This window comes from Chiloscyllium plagiosum, unplaced genomic scaffold (assembly GCF_037043375.1).
Source record: "Chiloscyllium plagiosum isolate Xiang-an unplaced genomic scaffold, Cpla_swu_hap1 HiC_scaffold_5, whole genome shotgun sequence".
NCBI lineage: Eukaryota > Metazoa > Chordata > Chondrichthyes > Orectolobiformes > Hemiscylliidae > Chiloscyllium > Chiloscyllium plagiosum.
Genome location: NW_028270143.1, coordinates 45,361,997 through 45,387,396, shown reverse-complemented (window position 1 = coordinate 45,387,396; position 25,400 = coordinate 45,361,997). Strand labels below are relative to the sequence as shown.

Below are 25,400 nucleotides of genomic sequence, written 5' to 3'. Positions count from 1 at the left end.
TAATGTTTATTGATACAGTAACACCGGTGGAGACCAACCGAGGTCCGAATCTCGGCTGTTCTGCTGTTCCCGCCCGCTGCTACACATTATATACCTTTCTTTGTCAGGATGTGAGGATTTTGAGTATGAATGGGATGATAGTTCCCCATCATTGCTGGAGTAGGTGCAAATGGTGGGTTTCCTGCCGTCGCAGGAGAGTTGCAGTGTACACACAATAGGGTGCTAATTGGATTATGTAAACGGGTCCGGGTACTATCTGCTTGTCTCTCTCTGTGAGGGCTGGGGGCTAGCATCCCCCTTTGTTCCCTTGGGGTGCTGGTGTGTATTAGTCTGTTCGTTCCTGTCTGGTGGATACCTGTCCTTTGTGTCAGGATGGTTCTGTATTGATGAATATGGGTGTGTTTCAGTCAGTCTCTTGATTTGATTAGGAGATGGGTTTCCATATTAATTAGCTCCGGAGTTTCGGTCTATGAGTCATGGTTAGTGTCTGGCCTAGTGTGGATTTGATCTGTCCTCTGGCTCCCATCTCCCGGTCACGTGGGCGGACCGGCAGCTTTGCCATGCGTATGGCCTGTGGATGGTAGCCCAGATCCGGCATAATCTTGCTGAGTTCTGTGTGTTTAAGCTGCGGCTGCCGTTTAAAACACAAAATGAATTCCTATAGTTTTACCGATGTAGGCATAGTCCCGTGGCAAATGCGGGGCGGCTCTGATGCCCGCGTGCACTCCCCCCTTTCGGCAAGAGGTTGGACACGTCCACACCCCCGATGCCGATATCTTGAAAGTCGGTTCCTCACCCAGTACATTCCGCCAGCCATCATGCTGCAGTCATGGGGCCTTTGGATAGTCCCGGGAGATGGTTACATTAACTCGAGCCCTGTGAGCTCATGGTGCCTGATCGCCCGCCAGGAGTCTATGGCGTGGAGCATGGTCTTTCTGGCCTTTCGTTTCTTGTGCTGACGGCATGAGTGACACACCACCAGGAGCCAGGCCAGAGCCAGCAGTAACAGTATGCCTACAATGGTGTGCGAGATGATTCGGATCCAGGGATGTATGTTTATGTTTAGGCCCCAATCCCACACCCTCTGTGCCCAGCCCTGGGATTGCAGAGCTGTCTCTGTGTCCTCCTCTAGGTCCTTTATATGTGATTGCAACTGGTGGTACAGTTTTACTGAGTGTCCTACCCGGTTCCTAAGCTCCCGTAACACCTTTGCCATATGTGGGATGGGGGCTTGTTCGGGCTCCTGATATTCCCTGAGGGTGTCCCTGAATTTGTCGGTAGTTTGTATGGACTCGGGGTTCCGTTGTCGGACCTCTGAGATGTGAGCTTGCCCAATCGTGACTGGGCGCCTGGGGGTGAAGCATAACTCGTGCTGGGGAATCAGGCACTGCCGTCCGTTATACCAAAATGAGGTTTCAAGAGTGGAAACACAATACTGTCCCCTTCCACCATACCCCGCCCTAGTGAAGTGGGGGCCCGTGGGTTCGATTTCAAGGGTGCAGCCCTGTGTCCGGTTGAACCCGCATTCCGCTGTTTCACTCCTTCGTAAGGGGTGAGGGCAGATGGTAATTGCCCCCCGCCGCTTGCAGCCTGTAAGCGGCACCCCATACGCCGTTTCGAGATATGGCTGTGTGGTGAGCTAAACAATATTTGAGGGAAGCGTTTTCCCGTATGACTCCGATGTTCTCAATGTGAAACAGGGGAAATGGCCCAGACCCTGGGGTGACCACGGGGATCAGGAGGACAATCCCGACTCCTGTCGCCTCACTGACCTCACAGTCAGGAATCACTGGGTATACTCTGGTCATACCCTTCAGAGTCCGGCTGTCGAGCGTCCCGGAGTGCCCCGCGAGTGAGGCCAGTTTGGCACTGTCGATCATGTCGGGCACCTCCCCCCTTTGGACCTGGTCAAGATTATGCCGGATCTGGGCTACCATCCACAGGCCATACGCATGGCACAGCTGCCCCTCGTGAATATGGGTCGTGTTTTCTCTTTCCCGGTCTATAAGGCGGTTAATGGTGTGGGTGTGTGTTTCCAGGACTGCAATGCCGTCGAGCTGGATGTATGCTCCCTCTTCCCCCAGGAGTGCCTGGTCTGCCTGATTTGTGAGAGACCTCTGTAGCAGGTCCCTCATTACCCTTTTTAGTTGCTCGATCTTTTTGTTAAGGCCCTGGATGTCTAGGGAGTTTAATACGGATGTCCCCGTGTTGAGTCCTGTGAGAGCATCATTGACTATGTCCCGTATGTGTTGTTGTGTGTGTGTGTTAGGTATGTCGGTCCGGTAGTGGGTTGCCCCCATGGCGTCTATGGCCCTCTGTATATCCTCCTTCCCCATCATGGCGTATAGGTTGCGTACCTGTGCTGTGCAATAGTCCGGTACCCGGATGCCTGATATATTGACCAGCACAGGTACAACCTCGTGTCAGACGTTGACATAAAGGGCCTCTCCCTCATCCCACAATACCAATTCCCCCGCGGGCCCCGGTCCCAGAGAGGGGCACGGCAGTATCTTGGGAGTCGTGGTCAGGGGTTGTGTGGTTGGGGCGGGTGGAAAGCACAAATACAAGGAGATTACCGCGGCATTGGTGGGCTCATAATACCCGCAAACAGACAGATCCCGTAAAGTAAAAGCATCAAAGGCCAGGGCAGAGGCGAGGTCCTCTGGCATGGCACACATTGTCCCGAACATGCAACCCCCCAAGTCCATCGCCTCAGCACGCCGAGGCAGGTCGGCCGCGGGTCGCACTCCGACGTGCTGAATAAACAGAGTGTCTGTACGCCCAGGAGGACCTCCAGCCAGGCGTTGTAGAATGCGTCGATCTCGTCGGGCTTGTCCCTTGCAGGAATACAGATGGCGTCGGACGCGTTGAAGGCAACACCGTGGCGGTAGAAGTTGTCATGTATCTCGGGGAAAGAAGGCATCAGTCGTAGGGCGAAGAGGAGAGCAGGGAGGAGAGCGGTGCACCGGTGAAGCATGATCTGTGGGAAGAGAGGGAGAGAGAGAGGGGCACCCTTACCAAGGGTGTAGGGTTAGTGTGTGTAGGAGCAGGCCCCCCCCCGGACCGGTCCGCCCATCGCGCTGTAAGGAGAAAAAGGAGGCGGTTAGAGTCAAGTCAAAGGGGGTGGGGGGTGTCTGTCCGGTCGGGGCTTAAGGGAAGGGTTTAAGCTGGGACCAGTGTTTCCATCTGCCCTTTCCTTTCATGTCGACACAGGCGCAAGTGTCGCTGGTGAGGATGATTTCGTGCAGTCCCAGCCACCGGGGGGCGAAGCTGGGCCGGTCGGGGGCGGCTCTGACCAAGACTTTGTCCCCAACGCCGGGAAGGGGTTGGGCGGGCAGATGCGGTTGCAGTTTTGTCTGGTCCCTAATGTCCTGCTGCTCGCACGCAGTTTGTCTAAGGGCCCGCAGCTGCGCGTCCAGCTGCCTGATATAGCGCGTCATCCTGTCCCTCAGGGGGGCCATGTCTTCCCCCCTGACCATGATGTTCTCTGGTAGTCGCATGGCCCTCCCCGTCATGAGCTCGAAGGGAGTGAGGCCCTTAAGCGCATCAGTATGCAGGGCAGAACGTCCACCCAGTCCTGCCGCTTTGAGGGTCCGGTTCATGCGCTCGATCATCCCGGAGCTCTGGGGATGGAACGGGACGTGAAAGCGCTGTCTGATGCCTAGGAGGCGGCAGGCCAGTTTCATTGCGTGCCCAGTGAAGTGCGTGCCCTGGTCCGAGTCAATCTGGAGGGGGAACCCCCAGCGCGGGAAGATGTCGAAGGCCAGCACTCTGGCCACGTTGGCGGATGTACAGTCCCGTTTAGGGAAGGCTTCTACCTAGCGCGTGAAATGGTCAACGATCACCAGGCAATTGCCACGGCTGGAGGGTAGGGGGCCTGTGAAATCAACCTGGAGGTTCTCTCAGGGCCCCTTGGGCCATGGCTGGTGCGCCAGGGGAATACGCAGGGGCCGCCCCGGGTTGTGCTGGGCGCAGACAACGCATCGGCGGCGGTGTTTGGCCACGTCACGGCTGAGGCCGGGCCACACCAGTCGGTCTGGAGCCTTGCAAGCGTTCCGTCGCGGCCCGCGTGGTGTAGTTGCATCAAGGTCGTTCTGATGGTGCGGGGGCCACGACCCTGCCGCCACACTCCATCGGGGTCGCGGGCTGCGCCCTTTGCCAGCCAGTCCTCTACCTCTCCGGGCTGTGCGCAATTCTGGACGTCCAGGACGTTCACATCCCGGACCTCAGTAGCCGGTGCTGCATACGCGGGCGGTAGCACCGTGCCCGCGGCGGCCTTGGCGGCCAGGTCGGCCCAATGATTCCCTAGCTATTCAGCGGTGGTGGCCCGCTGGTGTGCTTTGATTTTCACCATCACGGCGAGCACGGGTAGGCGTGCGGCCGCCACCAGGTCGCGGACCGTATTTTCGTGTTTAATCTGGCCACCGCCGGCCGTAATAAAGCCCCGGCGGTTCCATGCTGCCATGTAATCATGGACTACCCCGAAAGCGTTCTGGCTGTCGGTAAAGATGTTTACCCGCTTGCCTGTTCCCAGGCGGAGTGCGGCGGTGAGGGCGACCAGCTCCGCGACCTGGGCGGAGGTGTCGCACCCATCGTTCCCTGTGCTCGGGTGGTCCCGGTATGGTCGACCACCACCCATCTCGTTTGGTAGGACCCCTCGACGAGCCTCTGTGAGCCGTCCACATACAAGGTCAGGTCGGGATCAGGGACCAGGCTGTCGGCCACGCAGTCCCACTCCGCCGAGTCGATGGCAGCCTGGCAATGGTGGGGTTCCCCTACCGCGATAATCCCGTCGGCGGGGTTTGGCCCTGTGTCCCTAACGACCTGAATGGACTGGTCCCGGGGGAGGTTAACCGCCTCCCAAGTTGCCCTGCGGGCATCCGAGACCATCCGGAGGCGGCCCATATTCAGGAGTTCGACTATTGTGTGTCAAGTGTGTAAAATTATCTGGCCGGACATGGTGACCGGCTCACACACCCGGACCGCCCTTACGGCGCAATCCAGCGCTGCCACGCAGCGGTGCAAGGCCATCACGACCGGGGACTCCTTTCTGGAGTAGTAACCCACTGGTCTCATGTAGTCGCCTGAGGTTTGGGTGACAACAGCGCTGTAAAACCCCCCTTTGAGGCCGTAAAAGATGTGGAAGGGCTTTGATAGGTCGGGGAGGCGCAAGGCTGGGGTGCTGAGGAGATGGGACTTTAACTAAGAATAAGCGTCGTCCTGTTCGGGTCCCCATACCACCCTCTCCGCTCCCGGCCTGCCCCGCTTCACCAGGCGCTGAATGGGTTCGGCGATAGTGGCGAAATGTGCGATGAAAGAGCGGCAGTAGTTAAAAAGCCCCAAGATGCGGCGGATTCCCCTGACTGTGTCCGGCCGCGGCATGTCGGCGATGGCCGACTTGCGGTCGGGGGTGTAGGGTCTTGCTTCCCAGTCCGACCTGGGCCGTCGTGGGGCTTATTTTGAATCCTGCCCGGCCGAGGGTCCGCAGGACGGCGGCCAGGGCTCCCAGGTGGTGGCGCGCGTCCGTGGACGCGATCAAAAGGTCGTCTACATATTGTAGGAGGGTGCTCGAGAAGGGGGAGAGGTCGCACCCCTCCAGGGTCCGGCTCATGACCCTGTGGAAAATGTTAGGGCTGTTGTGGAAGCCCTGCGGCAGGCGGGTCCATGTATAATATCTGTCCCGCAGCGTGAAGGCAAACTTGTCCTGTAAGTCACGGTGCAGGGGAATGGACCAAAAGCCATTCGCCACGTCCAGCACTGTAAAGATCCGGTGTGAGGGTTCGAGGCCGTTGAAGATGGTAGTCGGGCTGGCTATGATAGGGTGCTCTCTGGGGTTGACCCTATTGAGTGCCATGTAGTCGATGGTGAGCCTGTAGCTCCCATCCGGCTTCCGGACTGGCCATATAGGGGAGTTGGTGGTGGACACCGTGGGACGCAGGACGCCGTGCCGGGTGAGCTCGGCAACTATTGCCTCAGTGGCGCGCAGCGCCTCAGGTTTAATCGGGTATTGTCGGTGCGGGGCGTGTATGGGACCGGGTATCTGCTCAGGAGGGGAGCGGACGAGGCCGCAGTCCTGCTTGCTCGCGGCCCACACCTCCTGGACTAGTTGGCAGACGGCCGCGAAGGCACCGTCCTTGGCCCAGTCCTGGGTGATGGGCACACTGGGGGCAAGCGCAGCGACGGATTTAGTGGGCACCCATCTACCCTCGTGGGCGCTCTTGTGAAATTTGCGGGATGTCCACAGGAGGCGGTGGTGGAACGCGTCCACCACCGCCCCCAGTTCGCCCAGAAGATCGATACCCATAATTGTCCCCTCCGAGTTTGGGCAAACCCAGAAATGCACGGGGAGTAAAATGTTGTCTACCCCTAGGAGGACGGCCTCGCTTCGGCGTGCAATAACCGAGCTTCCCCCAACCCCTTTAATGGAAATGGAGTAGTGGGTTGAGGGAAGGTCGAGGTCGGTGAGGGAGACCGACGCCCCCGTATCAATCAAAATCTTGCATCGGCGGCCCTCTAGCGATGCGGAAACCCAGATACGGGGGTCGGCTCCCGGGACGGGGGCCGACGCTACTCAGTCTTTGCGTCGGGCGAGCAGCTGTGAAAGCTCGAGCAGCTGGCCCCGACTGAGTTGATCCCAGTCGGGGGTGGTGGGTTTCGGGCTTGGGCTACGGGGTTTGTGGGGGCTGGGGTCGCTATTGACCCCTTGTCTGGGGCGATCCTGGTCGTGGGGGCGCGAGGAGTGCGGCTGTGAAGGTGGCTGGCCCCCCTTCGGATCCAGACCCCAGGGGCGTCGGAAAGAGAGCGGGCATTGGGCTTTGCGGTGCCCCGTCCGTTTGCAGCGGAAGCAAACGTCTGGTTCATCTGTCGAAACTGCCGCAACGGCGGGCGCCACTCGGTTGTCAAGGGACATGGCCCAGTTCTCAAGCTCCACAAAGGTGACATAGGGCACCAGGCCCGTCCGTAGTACTGCCTGGTGTGCGGGGCTCAGGCCGTCTTTGTATAATTGGACGAATGCGGGGTTCTGCCTATCAGTGTCGGGAACCCCGCTGTGTGCTCGGAACGCCTCAAACTTGCGGACCCCATATTCCTGGGCGCCCTCCCCAGGTTTCTGAGTGATACCCACAATGGCGTTCCAGTCGACCGGTGTATGGCCGAGCGCCTCGCTGACATCAGCCTTGAAGTCAGCGAGGGCAACTTCCTGTTCACGACGGCTGTCGCTGAGGTCAGCGCACCAGGACCCATTCTGGTGCGCGGGCTGGAGCCTGGACCACAGGTTCTCCGGGAGTTTGGTCCGGACCAGGCCGGCCACGTCCCTATTGTGAAGGTTGTGGCAGATCTGCATCTCCCCAAGCCTCTGCCAAAATTCAGCGTTATTGTGCCGAGGCTTAAGGGCGGGGAGCCTGTCCAGAAGTTTCATGATGTCGCCCGGGGTCAGGGAGACGTAGGTCATCTTAAGGCAGGGGTTATGGGCAAAGGTCGTGGCCCGTCCCCTCTCCCCTCCCCTCCCCCGGGGGTATATTCAACTTTCACCGGGGCTCGTGCGCGATTCCCAGGGGTCCGGATTGTCCGTGAGCCCCTCCCAGTCCCAGATGGGGGACTGCGGGGCACTGGGCGCATCGGATAAGGTCGGTAAAACTGTACGGGCAGCAAGCGCCTGGGCTTCTAGGTGCTCTGTGGCCTGCTTTTTCTTGTCTTGGACATAAAGCTGAACCTTGCCAGCAAGCCTAATGTGTGCCTGTAGCACCAGGATGCAAGCTTTCTCGTACCTATCTTTCTTCTGGCGGGCCCACCACTCGCGCGGGTCAGCGGGTCGCCAGCCTGAGCGAAGCATAGCCTTAATAACTTTTTTATTCTCGTCGGCTATAAAACGGGTAAGGGAACCCTCCGGCCCCCAATCTAGGTCTTCAGCCACGCTTCCACCCATGGTAGGGGCGCAGCGGGTGTAACTTGACAGAAGCTAAACTAAAGTAAAGCTAGCAGGCATGCCAAGGGATGTCGCTGGCACTAGCTTATTAATCTCCCAGTCGGGGAGCCCACTCCCTGTAAGTCGAACCCTAGCCCTGCGGGTCAACCTGGGCAGGGGTGGGGATAGTTACAGATGGGGCGCGTGTCGATTCCTGAGCACGCGACCCCGTGTTTCCGTGAGTCTCTCTCTCACCGCCTGACGTTCAGTGGCCGTGTGTACCCCACGAACACTGGGCGTGACCCAGGGCCCGAGTGCAAGGGGGGGGGGGCGTGAACTCAGACCTAACCGTGCCTGATCCTACAGAGGCCAACACCTCGGGACCGCGAAGTCAATGGGCAGAGCGCGTACCTGTCGCTTGGCCCAGAGGCTCCGCGTCTCGGGCTTGTTTGGAGGACTTCCCTTCTTGTAGCGCGCGTAAACCTCCCAGCCTCTACCGCGTATGCAAGGAAGGCGCTAAAACCGGGCTCAACGTACAATGGGGTCCCCCCCCACTGCAGAGGTCAACCAGGAAGGCTTGTTTGGTCGGTTTTTAAACAGGGGGGTCAATCTGTCGAGGTCTCGTACCTAAAGGATAGTCTGTCAGTCACAGTAGCACATTAACAATAAACGGCAATAATAATAATCACGCACACATTTATTAGTGTTCCGCGACCCCAATCGCCCACCCGCGAAGGATCACTCACACACACACACACACACACACACACACTTTTAAAGAGTACTCTACCGTTACACGACTGTCGGACTCACTCTGTTCACAGGTTCAGATAACGGCCGGCAGTGAAGTCCCTTGCGGGGCACTGGGAGACTTTTATGCGAGAAGTAAAAGAGTAAAGATACTCACCCAGTGCCGTTGCAGGGATCCAGCAGCCGTCGTTATCCCGGACGAAGCCCCCAATTGTTAGCTCGGATGAAATGATATCAGTCCGAGCCCAGAGTGCGGTTCAACAATCGGTAACGTTTATTGATACAGTAACACCGGCGGAGACCACCGAGGTCCGATTCTCGGCTGTTCTGCTGTTCCCGCCCGCTGCTACACATTATATACCTTTCTTTGTCAGGATGTGAGGATTTTGAGTATGAATGGGATGATAGTTCCCCATCATCATTGGAGTAGGTGCAAATGGTGGGTTTCCTGCCGTCCCAGGAGAGTTGCAGTGTACACACAATAGGGTGCTAATTGGATTATGTAAACGGGTCCGGGTGCTATCTGCTTGTCTCTCTCTGTGAGGGCTGGGGGCTAGCATCCCCCTTTGTTCCCTTGGGGTGCTGGTGTGTATTAGTCTGTTCGTTCCTGTCTGGTGGATGCCTGTCCTTTGTGTCAGGATGGTTCTGTATTGATGAATATGGGTGTGTTTCAGTCAGTCTCTTGATTTGATTAGGAGATGGGTTTCCATATTAATTATCTCCGGAGTTTCGGTCTATGAGTCATGGTTAGTGTCTGGCCTAGTGTGGATTTGATCTGTCCTCTGGCTCCCATCTCCCGGTCACGTGGGCGGACCAGCAGCTGCTGAGTTCTGTGGGTTTAAGCTGCGGCTGCCGTTTAATACACAAAATGAATTCCTATAGTTTTACCAATGTAGGCATAGTCCCGTGGCAAATGCGGGGCGGCTCTGATGCCCGCTTGCAGCGGGAACTGAGGGGCATCCTTGATCTACAGCCGGTGGAGCAATACAGAAGCTACTGCGTTATCTCTAGACCAGATCTGCCTTCACTCTGTGTTGCCACCCCCAGCTTGGACAAAACCCAGCAGCTCTCCCACACTATCCCACTAGCTGTAATTCATAATGTGCTGCAAGCCTCGATTCAAGCCCAGCTATAATTGGCAGGAAGAAAAAGGAAGGCAAAGGCCCTGCAGCCAGCCAAGAGGAGCAGCTCCACTGAGTGCTGGGCTGAGAGGAATCCAGAAGCAGAAAGAGCCAGCAAGGCGTGCCCCAAAAAGATGTTACCAGGCAGCAGCCACTAGTCAGGCAGCCTTCCATAAACTCCCTCCAGTGGCTACCCAAGCTCCAATCGGAAGGTCCACAAAAGGATGAAATGTACATAGAATGTTATATTTTAAATTATTTTTAAAAGTAATTTTTAAAGTTATTCCATTTACCAATGTACGAACTTGGCCATTTAAAATACAGCAAAAATGTTTTAATTTTTTTATCTGTTAAGGGAAGTGCTACAGAACCTAAATCCAGTTTTAACTTTGATTTTGGGAATCAGTGATTTGTTTAAAGTTGTCTCACTTACAGTTGTAGTTTTAGAAACACAACTTTAAATTAGGACTTCCTGAACAATGTAGATATTTGCAGAAAATAGAAAGACTCTGACCAAACACACAAGGTCTTTTCTAAAAGTAATACTTAAACAATTTATAACAACACACAACTGAGTGTATAAGAGAATGGAATTTTGATGCAAAGGATGTGAATCATCAGGTACTACTTTATGATAAGTGTCTAGACTCAATGGCAATGAGAATGGCACAAGACAGACACTATATTAGTATGTTGAGCTATGTAAAGAGAAAGGTCAACCTTAATTTTGGAAGTCAGATTTCACTTTTATTTAGCCTTTAGCACAATGAACAAAGTAATCCATATTCCACTTCAATTGTAATGTAAGTGGATACACAACAGCAAAGTTCAGCAGTTTCTTTTACAAATCACAAGCATTTGAATGTAAAGGAGCATCTAGTTTTGAAAAAAGAATACTGTCATACAATACATGAAATAAAATTAAGCCCACTCAGCTTGTAACAATTGTATGTATTTTGAAAAAATAAAAGTGACGATTCATTTTCAGGATTAAAGATTAATAGTAGAGAAACATGCTTTTTGGCAAAGCTTGAGCCTTCCTGAAGCAGATTTGGTCAATTTTAGTTTTGCATGCCAATGCTCTGTCAGAAAAATATGAAATGTTATCTTTAAAGCTGACTCATTCAAACGTGAACATCTCGAACATATTGACAGTGATCATAAAAGACAGCAGCAGCAGCAACAAATGTGCCTGCTGAGTACAGACAGCAACTTCTAGCCAACAGTTTTTAACCTCAGTAATCAACTTCCTGTGTTTGGTAGCAAACTCATTCAGAGTTAGTATTAGTTTTGAGTCTTGGTTAGTGATTATTTAGGATTTTACTTGTAAAATACAAGGTAGGAATACATTGTAATTTCTCCAGGGTTCTTTTTCGGATTTGGATCCTTGCCTTTAAACCAGCCAAAATATATAATGCTGTTTGTTCCAGCCATGTTCACCTGGGTGGGAGAAAGAAGATCAAAAATGAGTTAGTGAACATTTTACTGAATGAACGTTACTTCAATTGAAGTACTACTTCATTACTGTCCCTTTCATCTATTTGCTGCTTTTATGTGAAGAGAATAAGATCTGAGTTTTTTTTCCCATTAATCAGTTTAGAATAATCCATTTCACCACTCTCTCCAGAGAGCTGCTTTATTTTTATTATTTATTTACTTTCTAGGTCTTGAAGTATTTTCTCCACTTACTTGTGCAAAAAAGAGACCATAGCTGAAAGACAAATTTATTGATGTTTTTTCCACAATGGAGGTTAACTATGACTTCAACAGTACCAGTCTGATAGTCAACAGACAAAATATTTCCTAGCCTTTCAACAAAACTGCTGTTTATTATTAAATTAGAGAAAGCTGAAAGTATTTAATTTATGCCCAATATAAAATAGGCTGAAATTAATCAGATTCATTTAGCTCATGAACTGCTGTTATAGAAATGAGACTTTCAACACGGTGCTCCCATTTTATCTTGAGTTTTTCCAGTGGATGGTTAAAATTAATATTCTGCCCATTCATCTATATGCACTATGTACTTTGGCACACTTAACTGTAGGAAAGAACATAATATACACAGATTTTGTTAATTGTTACATTTAGATCATTTTGTAATGAAGGTAAAATGTTTAGTTTTGTGAGCTTAGCTTTGTTCACTTCGAAAAAACTAACATTATACTAATACCCCACCTCATAAGACCAATTTCAAAACCCAAATTGATCCGAGAAACCTAGTACACAAATTCCTTTCTAACAGGAGTTGATTATACATTCAGCCTAGCACAGAAAATTGTAATATTCGTCAAAATGCAAGTATTTTGTTAGTATCCTTGGAGTTTGAAGTTGTAAGACTACTCATCAGTTCTTTTGAATTCCTCATATAGCCATAAGTGCTTTTGAGTTTTTTATCTTTTTTTCAGCAAAAGGTAAGTTGCATCAGCACTCTGAAAGGAAAGTTAGCAAACTGAGTGCGTTTGGACAACAACTGAAATAGAGTTCCTTTAGTAAAAACACATTTTTGCAACATTTATGTGTCTCTCACTCTCTTTGATAGTATTATGAATAATTGATATTCAGATGTTCACTCTCCCACCTACTCACTAATTGTCTTACATTCTCATGAAATCAATCTCAAGATCGTATAAATTATTCCCAATTATCTTTTTGCATACCATAGCAAAATGAAAACAGTTATTGTTTGAAATGTTAACTCTGTTTCCCTCTCCAAAGATGCTGCCTGACCTGCTAAATGTTTCCAGTATTATGTTTCTCATTTGACCTTTTAGTCTAGCTTCCCACTTTCTTCAATTTAGGTATTATATTTGCTATTCATATCTGTTTTCGATCTATTGGAAGAGATGAATTGCGTGATCACTTTGGTAAACACTTCTATTCAATCCACAGGTGTGATCCCAACTTTCCTGTGAACTTCTAATCCCTTTTCTTCTACACTGTTGCAATTAAATTCAGCAGAAACTTCATGTTTATCTTCATTATACATACCTTTCAGCCTATGGTCTGAAAATTTTCATTTTTACTGATACATTCATAGGGTGAGTGTTGTTGGCAAGGCCTGCATTTGTTACGCATCCCTAGTTGCTATTGATAGGTTCATGATGATCTGCTTGTTGAGCTACTGTAGTCTGTGTGGTGTAGGTATATCATCAGTTATGTAGGAGTTCAAGATTTTTAACACAGCGATGATGTAGGAACTGTGGCCTGGATTTTCCAACTGCCATATACTGGTCCTCCAGCACGGATAGAGGTTGTGCATCAGGGACCTGCAGAATCCCGACACAGCAGACTCAGAGAGCTGCATGAGAAATTGAAGGTTCCAATGAGCAATTCCTAAATGTCTTGAATCTTCTGAAAGTGTCCAGAGAGTTCTGCTGCAGTTCAGTAAGCAGTTACTCAGAATAGGATCTTACAGGGACCTGACTGGGCTATGGCAATGATGAAATCTGTTACAGAAATTCACAAGAAGTCTGGGGAGGCCGATCTTGATGTTGAGAGCAACCTTTTGCATCTGCCAAGTGACTAGGTAGGTTTCTCGCTAGGCAGAGAGGAAGAGTTGCTGATTAAAGGAAACTATAGTGCAAGCGGGCATCAGAGCCGCCCTGCTTTTGCCACGGGACTATGCCTACATCAGGAAATTATAAGAATTCATTTTGTGTTTTAAACAGCAGTCGCAGCTTTAAACCCACAGAACTCAGCAGCTGCTGGTCCGCCCACGTGACCGGGAGATAGGAGACAGAGGACACATCAAATCCACACTAGACCAACACTACCCATGACTCATAGTCCAAAACTCCGGAATTAATTAATATGGAAACCCATTTCCTAATCACATCAAGAGACTGACTGAAACACACCCATACCCATCAATACGGAACCAACCTGACACAAAGGACAGGCATCCACCAGACAGGAACGGACAGACCAATACACACCAACACCCCAAGGGAACAAAGGGGGGTGCTAGCCCCTGCCCTCACAAAGAGAGACAAGCAGATAATACCCGGACCCGTTTTACATAAACCAATTAGCACCCTATTGTGCGTGCCCTGCAACTCTCCTGGGATGGCAGGAAACATACTATTTGCACCTACTCCAGTGATGATGGGGAACTATCATCCCATTCATCCTCAAATTCCACACATCCTGGCAACTAAAGGTATATAATATGTAGCTGCGCGCGGGAACAGCAGAGCAGCTGAGATTCGGACCTCGGTTGGTCTCCGCCGGCGTTACTGTAGCAATAAACGTTACCGATTGTTGAACCGCACTCTGGGCTCGGACTGATATCATTTCATCCGTGCTAACAATAGTTTGTTAAATGCCTTAATAACACCACAACTCACCTCAGTAATATTTAGTTTCTTTCCTTACCAAACATGACAAACAAGTTAGACGTCAAGAATTCTTGATATGAAAGTCCTGGTGACTTCTGCTCACTGCCTGCAGTAAAGGGAACATTGGACACTGGGCACGAATGTCAGGGCATTCTCCATGGATTTAAACCACATGCACCCCTTGTCCACAGATACTGGCATTAACATGTGCCAGTCTCTCAGAACTTTCATGGCACGTCTCTGATTCACTTCTTGGATGCTTCTGCACTTTAATGCTGAATCTCAAACTGCACTAGCAACACTTATTGAGATGCTGTTGCAAATGCACTGCAAGCTCAAGGACACATAGCCAGCTCATGGACTGTATCTCCAGCCTGTTCACTTACTGTCCTAGCACTCACTTACTTTCAGCCTCCCTGAGTTCTCACAACCTTACCTTGCCTCTTCATGCATTATCCCCCCCAGCCACAAATACAGAATCATAGGACTGATGTATTGTCTTGCTATTTAGCACAGACACAAAATCTACATATTTGTCATGGGCCTCAGCCTTTGGCAGCAGTCCTCAGTTCAGCCTTCGCTCAGGGCTCCCCAGAAGAGTGAGGCAAGAGCAGCCTCTGATACCAGTCCAGAGGCTTAAACATGCTCAGTCAATCACTGGGTAGTCAGAGTTAGAATGTTTTCTCCATAAGGAGTGAGGAGCTGAATGTCAGGCAGACCTCATGCATCTTTACTCTTTCTGATCTATTGGGGCTGTTTCCAACTGGAATAAGAGAGAGAGAGATGATAAAGGAGACAAAAGTGAGTGGGAGAGTTATTACTGATGATGCAGATGGAGAGGTATTTGAAATGACTGAGTGGGCAGTGCATAGGATGTGCAGGGTTAATGGTGTCAAGAGTTTTGGTGGGAGAGAGTGAGTGAAGAAAGATTTTGTAGACAATAGTGAGAGTGGTACAGCATAAACCATGGTGGGAGGTGAGTACAGTAGCAGAGACAGAGTGAGTGTGAGGTATGAGAGAGAAGACGGTGACCATCATGCTGGCAGAGTGGAGAAGGATATTGACCTTCTTCAGAGAGTTGTGGATGTTCATCTAGATGACTGAGACTGGACTGAGATGGATGATAACCTTGGACCAGTCTGGCATGATCTGGTGTCATGGTCTCCACAGCCGGTCCCAGGAAGGATGAAGTCCCACCGCTGCACTACACTGTTCAGCAGGCTCTTCAATTCCCAGCCTGCAAAACAGGCCACCACATTTTCCCTGTCTGTCATGTCATGTCCATAGCAAATGTCAGGAACAAGACAGGGATACTGGCTAGATCTTAGTAATGGTATGTTGTTCTGGGAGTGATATGTGATAAAAATCCCTACAGTGTGAAAAACAAGCCCTTCAGCCCAACAGGTCCACACCAATCCTCCAAAGAGTAACCCACCCAGACCCATTCCCCTACCTTTTAACTCTACATTTACTCCTGACTGATGCACCTAATCTACACATCCCTGAACACTAAGGGCAATTTGGTTAGAATCAGACGAAATGGAACCCTCTCTCCTGGGACTCAACAACCCCTCTCCGTCTGAGAACACAGTCTCCCCAAGGGAACCAACAACCCTGACTTCCCCTAGGACCCAACATCCCCCATTCCCATAATCTCCCAACACTCCCTTCTGCTATCTCAAGATTTGATACCCCAAACCGCCAATCATAACGTCTTTCGGAATCTGACATCACTACCTCCCTGCCTGTGACCTGGCACCCAGCACCAACACAGTGCCCATAGCAGGGCATGCCAGCCCCTCGTTCCCTCCCTTGAGATCCAAAACCCAAAACCCCTTAGCTTTGCCTGGGACTTAACACCTAACACACAATACTAACCCCACTTCCTGCCACCAGATCTGACACATTCTGCTGGAAATTGATGCCCTTCCTCTCTAGCCATGACTGGGCATTGGGCACCAAACCCATGTCCGCTGCCAGAGCTGACATAACCCTCATCTCTGAGAGAGCCAACATCAATCCTCTCTGCCTGAACCAGACACAAAAACACCAGACACCACAAAACCTCCATCCAGCCAGGAACCCAGCATACTCCCCGCTCTGATACCAACTGGAAATCCCACTGGACAACCCACAACTCCAACAACACAATTCCCCATCCCAACCCCCCAAACCCCCAACCCTACACACCCCCGCATCCTTGACGTGACCCAACGTTCCCTTCAGAATCTTCCCCATCCACAACTGTCCCCACCATGGACAAAAAAGCTGAATCCATATGGATAATGAAACTGACTGCCTTTGATATTCAGGCTGTATATGACCAAGTATGGTATCAAGGAACACTAACAAAACTGGGCTCAGTGGGAATTAAGTGGAAAACTCTCCACTGGTTTGAATCAAACCAAACATAAGATGGTTGGAAGATGGTTGTGGTTGTTGGAAATCAGTCATCTCAGTGCCAGAACATCTCTGCAGTGTTTCTCAATGTAGTTTACTAGGCCGAAATATCTTCAGCTGCTCATTGATGACTTTCTTATGGTCAGAAATGGGAAGATTCGCTGATGACTACATAATGATTAACACCATTTATGACTCCTCAGACACTGAAGCAATCCATGTCCAAACACAGCGAGACCGAGACAACATCCAGCTTTGAGGTGACAAGTAACATACGTTTCACTCAAATGCCCGCCAATGACTATCTCCTATAAAAAAGAACTTACCATTGCCCCTTGACATTCAATGACAATCACTAAATCCCTCACTATCAACATCCTCAAAGTTATCATTGACCAGAAACTTAACTGAACTAATCATATAAATACTGTGTCTATAAGGCCAGATCAGAGGCTACAAATCTTAAGTCAGTCAGAGTCAGCGTCATACAGCACGGAAGCAGACCCTTTGGTCAAACCAGTTCACGCTGACAAAGCCCAAACTAAACTAGTCCCACTTGCCTGTGCTTGACACACATCCATTCATGTATTTGTCCATGTCTTTTAATCATTGTAACTGTACCTGCATTCACCATTTTGTCTGCTAGTTCATTCCACATAGAAACCACTTTTTATATTAGATTAGATTACTTACAATGTGGAAACAGGCCCTTCGGCCCAACAAGTCCACACTGACCCGCCGAAGCGCAACCCACCCATTCCCCTACATTTACCCCTTTACCTAACGCTATGAGCAATTTAGCATGGCCAATTCACCTGACCTGCACATCTTTGGACTGTGGGAGGAAACCGGAGCACCCGGAGGAAACTCACGCAGACACGGGAGAACGTGCAAACTCCACACAGTCAGTCGCCTGAGGCGGGAATTGAACCCAGGTCTCCGGCGCTGTGAGGCAGCAATGCTAACCACTGTGCCACCGTGCCGCCCATGTTTTAAATGGACGTATTATTTTTTAAGCTGCTACTGATGATGTTGTTGCAAAAAGGTTGCCCCTCATGTCCTCTTTAAATCTTTCTCCTCTCACCTTGAAATTATGCCCATGAGCTTTGAACTCCCACATGGTAGGGAAAAGACCCTTGTCATTTACGTTGTGTATACACCTCATATTTTTATATACCTATATAAGATGACCCCTCAACCTCCTACACTACACTGAAAAAAGTCCCAAGGGTTGCTCAGACAATTGTTTCAAGGTGTGGCCCCTCTGTGTGGGGACCAAGAGATTGCAAAATAAGACTGTTGGAAAGACAAAGCTCAGACAAGGAGTGAGATACATATGGAACAAGCATATAGTTGTTGGTCTAAATGGGATATTTCTGCACTGTAGGTTCAGTGAAGGACTGAGAGCCAAAGCAGACTATAAATAAACGAAAAGTGTGCCTTCGCATTAGAGTGTTTCTCAAAGTTATAAGTAAATTGAAGGTTTTATAGGAAATGATGTAAGAGGCTGGTTAAGGTGGTATTAGAGTCATCAATGTGGAAAAGGACAACAGTTTGGCCAAGGGATCACAATAAAACAAATAAATACACAATTCTGCAGATTGCACTAACATTATCCATAGATATGTATCGTTCACCTTGTAACAATGGAAGATGCCCATTTTGCTCACTGATTTCAGCCAAATCTGAAACAGTTGAATGAATCAGATTTGGGTCACCTTAACACTTTACCCACCCATCAGGCATGTTTATATGCACCAAATTCATTTAGTGGTCAAAAGCTGTGTTTGTGTCACTGAGTGGTTTACATGGGCCAGATGAGTGCCATCTAACCCCTTTACTGACAATATATTTACAGCTTGAGAACACCTCTCCTTATCTAATCGTCCCCAACTGTAACACACTACATTAGATCCGTGCTGTAGCCAAAATTTACCTCTCCAACAACATCACAAAAAAAATCTGGTCATTATTTGGATACTGTTTATAGGAGCTGCTGCTTATTAATTGGTTGCCACATTTCCGATTATATTAGTAACTATGTTTCAGAAGTACTTACAGAGTCATAGAGATGAAAGTGAGGACTGCAGATGCTGGAGATCAGAGCTGAAAATGTGTTGCTGGTAAAGCGCTGCAGGTCAGGCAGCATCCAGGGAACAGGAGAATCGACGTTTCGGGCATAAGCCCTTCTTCAGGAATGAGGGCTTCCTGAAGAAGGGCTTATGCCTGAAACGTCGATTATCCTGTTCCCTGGATGCTGCCTGACCTGCTGCGCTTTACCAGCAACACATTTTCAGCAGAGTCATAGAGATGTACAGCATGGTGACACACCCTTCAGTTCAACTTGTCCATGCCAACCAGACCTCCTAAACGAATCTAGTTCCAATTGCCAACATTTGGCCCATATCCCTCTAAACTCTTCCTATTCATATCCGCATCCAGATGCCTTTTAAATGTAATTTTACTAGCCTCCACCATTTCCTCTGGCAGTTCATTGCACACACGCAACTCCATGGGAAACATTGCCCCTTAGGTCCCTTTTAAATCTTTCCCCTCTCATAATAGAGAAAAAGACCTTGGCTATTCACCTTATCCTATACCCCTCATGATTTTATAAGGTCACTCCTCAGCCTCCAATGATTCAGAGAAAATAGCCCAGCCTACTCAGCCTCACCCTATACGTGAAGTGCTTTGGGATGTCTTAGTCATACAGTCATAGAAAAAAACAGCACGGAAACAGACCCTTCCATCCAACTTGTCCATGTCGACCAGATATCCCAACCCAATCTAGCCCCACCTGCCAGCACCTGGCTCATACCCCTCCAAACCCTTCCTATTCATATAGTCATCCAAATGTCTTTTAAATGTTGCAGTTGTACTAGCCTCTACCACTTCCTCTGGCAGCTCATTCCATACACGTACCACCCACTGCGTGAAAAAGTTGCCCCTGATGTCTCTTTTATATCTTTCCCCACTCACCCTAAACCTATACCCTCTAGTTCTGGGTTCCCCCACCCCAGGGAAAAGACTTTGTCTATTTATCCTATCCATGTCCCTCATGATTTTATAAACATCAATAAGGTCACCCCTCAGCCTCCTACGCTCCAGGGAAAACAGCCCTAGCCCATTCAACCTCTCCCTATAGCTCAAATCCTCCAACCCTGGCAACATCCTTGTAAATCTTTCCTGAATCATTTCAAGTTTCACAACATCCTTCCAATAGGAAGGAGACCAGAATTGCATGCAATATCCCTACAGTGGCTTAACCAATGGCCTGTTCAGCTGCAACATGACCTCCCAACTCCTGTCTTCAATACTCTGACCAATAAATGAAAGCATACCAAATGCCTTCTTCACTATCCTATTTACTTGCAACTCTACTTTCAAGGAGCTATGAACCTGCACTTCAAGGTCTCTTTGTTCAGCAACACTCCCTAGGACCTTACCATTAAGTGTATAAGTCCCGCTAAGATTTGCTTTCCCAAAATGCAGCACCTCACATTTATCTAAATTAAATTCCATCTGCCACTTCTCAGCCCATTGGCCCATCTGATCAAGATCCCGTTGTAATCTGAGGTAACCTTCTTCGTTGTCCACTACACCACCAATTTTGATGTAATCAGCAAACTTACTAACTATACCTCTTATGCTCACATCCAAATAATTTCTTTAAATCATGAAAAGCAGTGGACTCAGAACCGGTCCTTGTGGCACTCTACTGGTCACAGGCCTCCTGTCTGAAACACAATCCTCCACCACTACCCTCTGGCTTCTACCTTCGAGCCAGTTCTGTATCCAAATGGCGCATTCCCTGTGTATTCCATGAGATCCAACCTTGCTCACCAGTCTCCCATGGGGAACCTTGTCAAATGACTTACTGAAGTCCATATAGATCACATCTGCCGCGCTGCCCTAATCAATCCTCTTTGTTACTTCCTCAAAATACTCAATCAAGTTTGTGAGACATGATTTCCCACGCATAAAACTATGTTGGCTATCCCTAATCAGCCCTTGCCTTTCCAAATACATGTACATCCTGTTCTTCAGGATTCCCTCCAACAACTTGCCCACCACCGACGTCAGGCTCACTGGTCTATAGTTCCCTGGCTTGTCCTTACCACCTTTTAGCCAATCTCCAATCTTCCGGCTGGATGATACAAATTGATGATACAAATATCTCATTAAGATGCCCAGCAATCACTTCTCTAGCTTCCCACAGAGTTTTAGGGTACACCTGATCAGGTCCTGGGGATTTATCCACTTTTTTGCAATTCAAAACATCCAGCACTTCCTCCTCTGTCATATGGATATTTTTTCATGTCCTTTTCCACAGTAAATACTGATGCAAAATACTCGTTTAGTTTCTGCCTCATCTCCTGCGGCTCCACACAGAGGCCGCCTTACTGATCTTTGAGGGGCGCTATTCTCTTCCTAGTTACCTTGTTTTCCTTAATGTATTTGTAAAAACCTTTTGGATTCTCCTTAACTATCTGCCAAAGCTATCTCATGACCCTTTTTGCCCTCCTGATTTCTCTTGAGGACACGAAGAGTTCTAAATAAACGGCAATCCATCTTTTCTATACACAACTGGTATCAAGTGGACTAGTTCTTTATACATATCAGTTGCAGACCCTGGGCACTGCATGGTTTATGGTTTTGCTTCTCTTGAGATTTGTTGTTGAGATACTCATCTTCTGAGCAATAAAACAGCTAAGCTGAAGAGCTGTTTAAACAAAGGGATATGTTTCCACGACCATCACTAACCAGAACTCATCGAAGGATCTCCACCACCATCAGCCCGCACCCTGCCTCCGCTCCACCCACCCCATCCCACCTCTCACCTCATATGAATCCCATATGGCTTATTGTAACAGTGCTGGAGGAACCCAGTAGGTCTGGCAGCACGTGGAAAGAATATAGGACAAGAGTTAATGTTTTGGGAATCTTCTTCCCAAACTCCACAAACTGGAGTACCCAGGCAGATTCATTGTTTCAGCATGTTCTTGCCCATGGAATGTATTTCTTCCCATCTTGACTCAATCTATTCTCCCCTTGTCAAGTCTCTTCCCAGTTACATTCATGATTTTTTCAGACATTTTTATCGGTTTCAAAATTTCTAGTTTTCTGGCACCAACTGCCTTCTCTTTGGTATCGACATGTAAGCCCTCTACATGGCCATCCCCATCAGGATGATCAGAAAGGTTTTTTTAAAAGTCTTTTATGGAATGTGTGTATCACATCAAGAGTGTCTTTTTGAACCACTGAGGTCCCTGTGCTGTAGGTAGATCCACAATACCATTAGAAAGGGGATTCCAGGATTTTGACCTGTGACAGTGAAGGACTGGCAATATCTTTCTAAATCAGGATGACAGTGGCTTGAAAGGGGACCTTACAGGTTGTGGTGTTCACATGTATCTGCTGCCCTCATCCTTCTAGATGGAAGTGGTTGTGGATTTGGGAGGTGCTGTCTGAGGGTCTTTGGTGTATTTCTGCAGTGCATCTTGCAGGTGGTACACACTGCTACTACAGTGCATCGATAGTGGAGGGAGTGGATGCTTAAGGAGTGGTGTCAATTATGCGGGAAGCTTTGTCCTGGATGGTGTCAAGCTTCTTGAGTATTCCATTACACTCCTGTCTTGGAGATGGTGAACAAGTTTTGGGGAATCAGGAGGTGTGTTACCTGTTGCAGTGTTCCTAGCATCTGACCTGATCTTATAACCACTGTATTTATATGGTGAGTCCAGCTGAGTTACTAATCAATGATACCTTTCAGGACGTTCATAGTGGGGATTCGGTGAAGTTAATATCATTGAATGTCAAGGAATCTTCAATAAGAAACAAGATAGATTGTATCTTATTGGAGATGGTCATTGCCTGGCATTTGTCTGACACAAATGTTACTTGCCACTCATCAGTCCAAGTCTGGATATTGTTCAGGTCTTGTTACTTTTGTACATGTTTCAGTACCTGAGGAGTCACAAATAGTACTGAACATTGTGTAGTCATCAGCAAATATCTGCATTCTGACATAATGAAGGGAAAGTCATTGTTGAAGCAGCTCTCTGCTTCTTCCTTGAAACAAGGCCAGAACCACCTCCAACCACCACTGCTCTCCTCTGCTTGGCCAAACTTACCTGAACTTCAAACTAATTCTCCAGGTCAAATACTTGGCTTTGGGTATCCAATTGTGCCCAGTCATGTTTACCACTTTGAGAATTACATAGAACATTCCTTGTTTATTTTCATCACTTTATCATATTGCATTCTTGTACATCCTTAGTGTTTTAAATCAAAGATAATCATATAGTCTCAATCTAATTACTCATTCCCAGCACCTCAATGGCAGATGTTATCATACTTTAAAAACAGCATATTATTTATTGTGCTTCTAATTTTCTGTTCACTTTTACTAATTGCAATCTTTGGAACATTTTACTGTAGGCCTTGGCATTGGCAACCTAGCTTTTCAAGTAAAAAATCTACTTGTGCATGAAATATTTATGATTGACTTTCTTTTTTTTAGCATAGATTGTCCTTTCTACAATATGATGCAGGAACGAGAAGACCCAAATTTGATGCTTGGATTTGGTCCTTTTAGTTGCTGAGGTTATGATACTTAAAACCATAGAACATAGAACATAGAACATTACAGTGCAGTACAGGCCCTTCGGCCTCGATGTTGCGCCGACCTGTCATACCAATCTGAAGCCCATTTAACCTACACTATTCCATGTACGTCCATATGCTTGTCCAATGACGACTTAAATGTACTTAAAGTTGGCGAATCTACTACCGTTGCAGGCAAAGCATTCCATATCCTTACAATTCTCTGAGTAAAGAAACTACCTCAGACATCTGTCCTACATCAATTAAAAGCTATGCCCCCTCGTGCTCACCATCACCATACTTGGAAAAAGGCTCTCCCTGTCCACCCAATCTAACCCTCTGATTATCTATATGTCTCTATTAAGTCACCTCTCAACCTTCTTCTCTCTAACGAAAACAGCCTCAAGTCCCTCAGCCTTTCCTCGTAAGACCTTCCCTCCATACCAGGCAACATCCTAGTAAATCTCCTCTGCACCCTTTCCAAAGCTTCCACATCCTTCTTATAATGTGGTGACCAGAACTGTACACAATACTCCAAGTGCGGCCGCACCAGAGTTTTGTACAGCTGCAGCATAACCTCATGGATCCGGAACTCGATCCCTCTATTAATAAAGGCTAAAACAATGTGCCTTCTTAACAACCCTGTCAACCTGGGTGGCAACTTTCAAGGATCTGTGTACCTGGACACCGAGAGCTCTCTGCTCATCTACACTACCAAGAATCTTACCATTAGCTCAGTACTTTGCATTCCAGTTACTCCGACCAAAGTGAATCACCTCACACTTGTCCACATTAAACTCCATTTGCCACTTCTCAGCCCAGCTATGCAGCTTATCTATGTCTCTCTGTAACCTACAGCATCGTTCGTCACTATCCACAACTCCACCGACCTTAGTGTCGTCTGCAAATTTACTAACTCACCCTTCTACGCCCTCATCCAGGTTGACCCTTGCGCTACACCACTGGTAACTGGACTCCAGGATGAACATTTCCCATCAACCCACCACCCTCTGTCTTCTTTCAGCAAGCCAATTACTGATCAAAATTGCTATACCTCCCACAATCCCATTCCTCCGCATTTTGTACAATAGCCTGCTGAAATCCATTTACACCACATCAACCGGTTTACTCTCATCTACCTGTTTGGTCACCTTCTCAAAGAACTCAATAAGGTTTGTGAGGCATGACCTACCCCTCACAAAACCGTGCTGACTATCCCTAATCAAATTATTATTTTCTAGATGATTATAAATCCTATCTCTTATAACCTTTTCCAACACTTTACCAACAACTGAAGTAAGGTTCACTGGTCTATAATTACCAGGGTTGTCTCTACTCCCCTTCTTGAATAGGGGAACCACATTTGCTATCCTCCAGTCTCCTTGCACTATTCCTGTAGACAATGGCAATTTAAAGATCAATGCCAAAGGCTCGGCAATCTCCTCACTGGCTTCCCAGAGGATCCTAGGATAAATCCCACCTGGCCCAGGGGACTTATCTATTTTCACACTCTGCAAAATTTCTAATACCTTTTCCTTGTGAACCTCAATCCCACCTAGTTTAGTAGCCTGTATCTCAGTATTCTCCTTGACAACATTGTCGTTTTCTAGAATGAATACTTTCGAAAAATATTCATTTAGTGCTTCCCCTATCTCCTCTGACTCCATACACAACTTCCCACTACTATCCATGATTGGCCCTAATCTTACTCTCATCATTCTTTTATTCCTTAAATACCTATAAAAAGCCTTAGGGTTTTATCCTGATCCTATCTGCCAACAACTTCTCATGTCTCCTCTTGGCTCTTCTGAGCTCTATCTTTAGGTCTTTCCTGGCTACCTTGTAACCCTTGAACGCCCTAACTGAGCCTTCACATCTCATCCTAACATAAGCCTTCTTCTTCCTCTTGACCAGAGATTTCACTTCCTTCGTAAACCACGGCTCCCGCACTCTACAGCTTCCTCCCTACCTGACAGGTACATACTTACCTAGGACACACAGGAGCTTTTCCTTGAATAAGCTCCACATTTCTAATGTGCCCATCCCCTGCAGTTTCCTTCCCCATCCTATGCTTCCTAAATCTTGCCCAATCGCATCATAATTGCCTTTCCCCCAACTGTAACTCTTGCCCAGTGGTATATACCTATCCCTTACTATTACTAAAGTAAACATAACAGAATTGTGATTGCTATCACCAAAGTGCTCACCTACTTCCAAGTCTAACACCTGGCTGGGCTCATTACCCAGTACCAAATCTAATGTGACTTCTCCCCTTGTTGG

The 25,400-nt window shown here is 48.3% G+C and overlaps 1 protein-coding gene and 1 pseudogene across 3 annotated transcripts in view; both read right to left on the bottom strand.

Annotated features, from left to right (window-relative positions):
- On the bottom strand, positions 1-9,787 carry LOC148149918 (uncharacterized; annotated as a pseudogene). Its single transcript, XR_015757101.1, has 2 exons — positions 9,542-9,787; positions 1-2,980 (listed from the first exon to the last, which is right to left on the bottom strand). The product of XR_015757101.1 is annotated as an uncharacterized LOC148149918 (transcript).
- A 712-nt stretch (positions 9,788-10,499) lies between these two features.
- The window catches only part of ngly2 (N-glycanase 2), a 246,308-nt gene continuing 231,407 nt past the window's right edge, over positions 10,500-25,400 (bottom strand). For both annotated transcript variants that reach the window (XM_087987132.1, XM_043689893.2), the window contains one exon: positions 10,500-11,214. Coding sequence is in view for 1 of the 2 variants with exons in the window: in XM_043689893.2 (XP_043545828.1) it covers positions 11,095-11,214 (120 nt within the window). In the remaining variant the exon portion in view is untranslated. The remainder of the gene's footprint in view (positions 11,215-25,400) is intronic.